At 30.4% G+C, this 7579-nt stretch overlaps 1 protein-coding gene across 1 annotated transcript; it reads left to right on the plus strand.

The window, feature by feature from the left end:
* Positions 1–5960: 5960 nt before the first annotated feature.
* On the plus strand, positions 5961–7303 carry LOC137810936 (bZIP transcription factor 27). Its single transcript, XM_068612439.2, has 3 exons — positions 5961–6572; positions 6786–6866; positions 7008–7303. Exons 1-3 carry the CDS (start codon positions 6171–6173, stop codon positions 7077–7079), a joined length of 555 nt encoding a protein of 184 aa, XP_068468540.1. The 5' UTR covers positions 5961–6170; the 3' UTR covers positions 7080–7303.
* The last annotated feature ends 276 nt before the right edge of the window (positions 7304–7579 follow it).

The raw sequence follows: 7579 nt of genomic DNA on the forward strand, positions 1-7579 counted from the left end.
CACGGGACAAGCATAACTAGATTGTAGACAATGTTTTTTCATCCATCTCATCCCACTGCTCCTCCGTCATAGTGGTTGGCCTCGTCATTTTACTTGCCAGAACTTACTTTAAACCATTTTGGGTGAGAACAGCTAGCATCTGGACTCACCAAATAGCAAAGCTAATTTTACCATAGAATTTCTCAATATCAAATATCAACATTATTGAACAACAAATCTTGATTGAATTGTCGAAAAAGCTCTGATGCCAATTTGTAAGGATATAGTGTGTGGAAGCATGATAATTTCAACCAAAGATTATGAGAAATTAAAGTAACAAGAAAAATGAGAATGATACCAGAATTTTTAGGTGGAAGACCCCTTAATAGAGGTAAAAAAACCACCACCGAGAGAGCCAAAACTTTCACTATAATTGTACTGGGAGTACAACAAATTCCTCTCAGGCTAATAGATAAATAGAACTAAAACAAATTCTCTCGATATGAGTTAAACATTTACACCCAAGAGAAGAAATAGAGAGTATATGAAAGGAGAGAGGAAGCAAGTGTATGTTGTTGTTTGTTATGTTACATTGCTTGAAGAAAGTCACTATATAGTGGTTTTAGGAGACAACAATAATAAAAACAATTAATGGTAAGTAACCTCCCTTTGATAACAATTAATGGTGAACGGTGAGTAGCCTCCCTTTGATTTCAATTAATTGTGAACGGTAAGTAACCTCCCAATTATGCTAAAAAAACAACAAAGGTGAGTCATATCCCACATTATTAATTATGAAATTTATGATTAATTTTACAAGATTTATATAAAAAAATACATATATAAACTTAAAATAATTATTAATATCTCATTACACTTTGAACGATCTAAAATCCTATAAATGATCTATTAAGAGAGTAGAGGATCTATAAATGATATGTTAAGATATTAGGCTATCTATAAAATGGTTTATGATAACAAAAACAAATAAAGTGATTTATTTAGCTTTTATAATTTTTGTTCATGACAAAATGATTTGATAGATTACTCAAAATAGAAAGTATGATGAACAAATTAAATGGCTAACAAGTTTACTTAAAATAATTCATTGTAAAAAACGAAATTTTTATAATAGATATCCTTGTTAAAATCGTGTTTAATCAACGTAATATAATATATCAAATAAAAAACAAATTGAATAATTGTAAATCTCACGTACTCTAATTTTAGCAACTTGATTTATCTTAAATTATTTTTCGATTATGTTTTAATTTATTTTTACTAACCCATATTCTAAATACTTTCTAATTAGTTTCCTAAACATATTTGAAGTAAAAACAAATTGAAAAATTACAAATTCAAATTTTTGTTTTAAGTGTCTATATTACCTTGAAAGATAAAGATGTAAAAATATTTCAAAATCCATATTTCAAAATCCAAACTTAACGAATTTATATATATAAAAAGATTAAAGGTGAATAACTAAAACAAGATAAGTCAATTAATAAAAGTTATACAAGCATTTAGTTAAGTCGGTAGAACGTCTATTCTTTTAGATGATTGATGGCTAAACTATTATAATCTTTTGCTTATTAAGTTATACCATTTTGAATTTTCTTTGTGTTATATTTAAGAATGTTATTTATTTTCTTGATAATTTTCAATCTTAAGGACAAACTAAGAAGATGTAACATATGAAAATATGAGAATACTAGTTATAACAAAGTGTGATGATTAATGAAAAGTTTTAAATAATTGACTTAAAAGACAAGTCAATTAATAAAAGTTATACAAGCATTTAGTTAAGTCAGTAGAACGTCTGTTCTTTTAGATTGATTGCTAAACTATTATAATCTTTTGCTTATTAAGTTATACCATTTTGAATTTTGTTTGTGCTATATTTAAGAATGTTATTTGTTTTCTTGATAATTTTTAATCTTAAGAAAGAAGATGTAACATATGAAAATATGAGAATACTAGTTATAACCAAGTGTGATGATTAATAAAAAAAATTAAATAATTAACTTAAAAACATTGAATATAATCCAACTTCATGTAAATTAAGACAATTTCTTGTGTGCAATTATTGCTTTGTTCTTTTAGTGCTATGCTTTTTTATTTATTTTATCTTGACGGATTAATATATTGAACAAAATATTAAAAAATAATAATAACTAAACATAGAATAAATTGAATCTTCTATTAGTATCTGAACCACTTCTTAAAATGAAAAAAAAAAAAAAGACATCAATACTACACTCAAAGTAGTGCCAATTTTTATTTTCTCCTTTGCTGAAGGTATTTTGTGTTACTGTTTTTGGTTTGAAAATAAAATATTTTAAAAAATTAAATTGTTGGAGATCCCACATCGACTGCAAACCTCAACCCTATATATTTTGGATGGTCCGATAGTGGGTGGCACGATAGGCCCAACACAAACACTCGCTAGAATAGGCTTGAAATGGCTCTGATACCATGTTACATGGTGAACTTTAAGCCTAACTCAACCTCATAAAACCGGCTCATAGGGCTCTGATACCATGTTACATGGTGAACTTTAAGCCTAACTCAACCTCATAAAACCGGCTCATAGGGTTGAGGTTTGCATCTCCAACACACCCCCCTCACGTCGAGACTGTCAACTCGTGCTTGGGACTATATATTTTGGGTGGTCCGATAGCGGCCCGATAGCGGGTGACACGATAGGCCCAACAAATACTCGCTAAGATAGGCTCGAAATGGCTCTGATACCATATTACGAGGTGGACTTTAAGCCTAACTCAACCCCATAAAACCGGCTCATAGGATTGAGGTTTGCACCCACTTATATACAATGAAAGACTCTAATCTCTAGTCGATGTGGGATCTCCAACATAAATATTGCGGGATGATTTTTAGGAATGTCCGTGTCAATGAAGTAGTTAGGATCTATTTTTTTAGGAATGTTTTATGATGGCGAAGGATATCATATAGTATAATATTTTTTTTAAATGTTGAATTTTCGGACTAATATCATATAGTATAATTTTTTTTTTATAAAGATTGGAGTATTTCTTAACTATTTCAATTTATTTTATTATATTATTTGCCAATAAAAAAATTCCTTATTTATATGATACGTATTTCTCGCTATTCACTAAATTAAGTATTTTTCCTAATTAAAAAAATGTAATTTTTTTATTCTTCTAGCACCTGTCAAAGATTTTATTCATGTTTATGGGGTCAAATTTGTTTACAGTTCACATCAATGTTCCCTTCAAATTGGTGTGCCAGTCATGAGAATTTATGGGCCCAGAGAGAAACGATAAACAAAATCCATATATATATATGAAATACGTATGATAAGTTGAAAAAGAAGTTTCTTCTTTTATCCTTCTAAACTCTCATTAATAAAACAAAATCATGAAATAAAAATTAAATTTAAAAATAAAAAATAATTAATTATTATAATAAATAAATTAAAGATATTTTAAAAACTTAATTTTAATTTTATTTTTAAATTAGTTTATATTATTATCTACTCTACCAATTTTAAAAATAATTATTTTTTTAATTTCCAAATCACTTCTTATAATTGTAATCTACATACTTTTTCACATTCTGTACATCAGTTCAAATACCCCAAAAAATTTAAAATACAAAAAGTATAACTTTACACTCATACTAGTCTAACTACTTTTACCATCATAATTAATAAAATAAATATGAGAATGATTAAGAGCTAAATATTTTGTAATATGTTTCTTTTTAACACCAAATAATAAAATTAAATTAAGAAAAACACTTTAGTGTTCCAATCCTTATAAATAAAATAAAATAATAACCACATAATAAAAACAATCAATACACTATCAAGATTGCTGCATAAATATGCTTTAGGAACTGGTTGCATGGCCTAAACCAAACACACCTGCTGCATAATACTTATGCATAGTAGATATTTTTTGTGAGAGTTGTACTTCCACTTATTTATAATCTCTACAGTATATATATATATATATATATATATATATATATATATATATATTTTGAATGAAAACAATTTTTTTTGGGTGTTACAGCGTTGCACACATCGAATCAAGATAATTAGTTGTCGTGCTTTGTGTTAACTAAGAACAGAAGGCTTTGACATGTGACATTGCTACAGTCACTTATTTAATGCACAACAATAGACAATATGGTACGGTTCCCGTATCATGGTAACTCTTATCTGTTATGCATCCATGTATCTAGTGTTTGGAGTAAGAATTTTGTCTTCATATAATAATGGAAAATGGTTCTTCAGTGTGCATATACTTTTCATGAATAAACAGCCCTTATTTTTCCTTCTCGTAACTAATGATCAATAGCTTGAACTTCTGAATATTCCTCGGGGGGAAAAAACATGGTATCCACATCCTCAATGTCGATTTTATTTAGAAACCTGGAGATGGAGAAGTAGTGGAGGAAAGGCAAATACAAAATTATTAATTATTGTCCTTTTCCACATGAAAAGCTTTTTGTTTGGTCGGCACATGAAAAGCTTTGATGCTCCAGATTGAGTTTCTTCAATTGGTAAACAGCTAACATAGTCATGCATCGAAAATATCCACAGTTGCTATTGTGCATAGGATCAAGCATTAAAGTGATCCCATTTGTCACAATATCACTTTCTTCTTCTTGTAGAGGATGGTAGCGATCTTAATTTGACACATATATTTTGTTATGCAATCCACTCTTTGATGTTTCAGGAGGGTTTAAGGTTAGAGAAAATGGTAAAATACGACCTCAATAGCATGTAAAATGAGTGTTAAAATTAATCTGTTGGTTTAGTTAGAAAGTTTGTTCAAGAAATCAACTTTATTTTGCCTTCATAGGATACTAAAGGTCAGAAAAGGTTTTGTTGACATAAAAAAGTAAAAAAACTTACACTTGACACTCTCTTATAATAATATAATAATATTTTTAATTAAAAATCAATTAAATATAATTAAAATATTAATTTTTTAATATTTAAAGTGAATATTTAGTACTTTATATGGTGTTAACTTATCATCACTCATAAAGGTCACTAACAATATAAAGTGGGGATATGACAAAAACAAATAGAAAAGGTCCACAGTCCAAATATTTGCAAATTTGGATCATCATGATGCATGTCAAAAAAAACACTTAAGACCCTTTCTTAAAATCAATAAGCACAACTTGAAATTTTAGTAAACATGATAAAAATAGTTATTTTATCATCCCATTAAATTAACAAGCGAGAAAGTTGACAATCTTTTTTAGTGTAATTAATAATAGGTGAGAAATACTAATGGAAAATATTACATCATAATCTGATTGAATGTGTAATTATAAAAATACACAAGAAAAATTCATTTTAGTTTCCTACAATAAGTTATGGTTATAAAAAAAAGCCAATAGCAAAGATAAAATCTATTCAAGTTGGAAACAAAAATAAATATCAAATATTATCTTTAATAAAGACTTTTAACTCACACTAAAAATTATTAAAATAATAATAATAAGTTAGTATCTAGAATGAAGATACAAGTGAATACAAGTTAAAAGTTCATCTTATAAGTATATAGTATATAATCTTATAAGTCATATTTGATATTTGATGTTGAATTAAGTCTAAAGTTTCCTTCTTAATAATTATTTTTAATTTTATATATTTTAGTATTCTCTAAACCTATATTATAATCAAATAATAATATTTTTTTTAAAACTTAATCAACACTACTTATAAATTTATATTCTATAAATTTATATTCTATTGAAGAGCATCTCATAATGACCAAAATTTAACTTTGTCATCGATTTTTTAAGAGTCTATAATAATTGTAGTGATAATATTTTTTGACTTATTAGAGGATTATGGTTTATAATTGGTTAGGGTTTTGGCTGGCGCCCATGTCACGTGTCGAGTGTCCGACGTGACTACTCACAGAGAGTGTACAGAGATCTGGAAAATATAAAACAAGCACCAAATACAGTGTGACGGCACTCCACAACTTCACTCAACCCTCTTCTTTCTCCATTTCCCTTTCTCTTTCTCTTTCTCTTTCTCTTTCTCCTTCTCAACCATTTCTTAATCTTTAATAAGCTACCAAACTTTAGAACATTGCCCAATCTTACCAAACTACCTCATCATAAAATTCCCAAAAATCACCATCATCATACTCATCCACTTTCTCCTTCCAACAATGGAAGAGGTGTGGAAAGACATAAACCTTGCTACCTTAAATGACCAAGTCAGTAGCACCCACTCCAACTTGGGAGGAGTAATCCTCCAAGACTTTCTCGCTCGACCCTTCACCATAGACCCACCAAATGCCACTCTTTCCTCACAAACTACTTCTTCTCTCTACGGCCCCCCCTCCTCCCCGGCCCCATCTCTCCTCACTGCTCTCAGCTTGAGCTCTCACCCCCACCTCCTTTTCGACCATCTCACACACAAACCCTCACACCACCACCACCCTCCACCCTCCAACCCCTCCTCCTTAGGCACCAAAAGATTTCCAGAACCCGATTGCAACCTCGGTGACAGAAGAAACAAGCGCATGATCAAGAATCGCGAGTCTGCTGCACGATCGCGAGCCAGGAAACAGGAAAATTAATAACCTTCCTTTTTTCGCTCCTTACTTTTTCCGACCACAATTCTAGGTTTAACTGAATCTAGTAGTTCCGCAAATCCAGGATGCCCGAGCTTAAAACAAAAACAGTGTTATAAGATTCAATCAAACAAAACAAAAATGTTTGTCACTGTTGACTGGATGTATTACGCGCCTTAACGTGTTTCCATTTTTTTTTTGTCTCTTCAGGCTTACACGAACGAACTGGAGGTAGAAGTGGAGCAATTAAAGCAAGAGAATGCAAGGCTGAAAAGGCAGCAAAAACAGGTATGATTATGGTTAGAGAAAATGGGAAAATAATAGTAATGAAATAGTTTGGAGCATACTATAAATAAAAAAAGAGAAGTGGTGTGTGTGATTAATGTGGTACGTGATTAGATATGGTTTGATGTTGCACTGGTATTGCAGTTGAATGAAGTTGCAGGCAGTGAGCAAAAGAAGAAGGGAAGCCTATATCGAGCATCTACGGCTCCATTTTGAGTAGGGTCCTCGATGGTTTAACCCACTTCGCCCACATGGCCCTGAATCTCCGGTTTACCCTTTTGAGTGATAATGACGTAATGGATTTTAGTGCATTTCTGGATTTGCGGTGGCCGCGCTTCCACGTTTACCTTTCAGACCTTAGATAGTAATAGTGTAGTGTAGTAATTTGGGGAATGAATGTATGAGAACAAAGAAGAATGTGCTTTCTTTTCCTTCTTGCATTCCCTACTCCCATTAACTTCTTTTCATTGCCCTTTTTATGCTATTTCATTCCTAACTAGTTTTCAAATTTCTTTACTTCTGCACTCAACTATCCATTCTTGCCCTACCCCATCTAACACTACTCTATATCTATCTCTATGTTTTAATTATCACTAATAATTTTTTTACCCCACCATTTCACTTTAAAACCTCTATTAATCTTTTTTCTAATCTTTCTATCCCATCAACCTATTTTCTCATTCTCTTTTGAGGTGTAGCATGCATTTAAGTACCCA

This window comes from Phaseolus vulgaris, chromosome 2 (assembly GCF_051622355.1).
Source record: "Phaseolus vulgaris cultivar YP4 chromosome 2, ASM5162235v1, whole genome shotgun sequence".
NCBI lineage: Eukaryota > Viridiplantae > Streptophyta > Magnoliopsida > Fabales > Fabaceae > Phaseolus > Phaseolus vulgaris.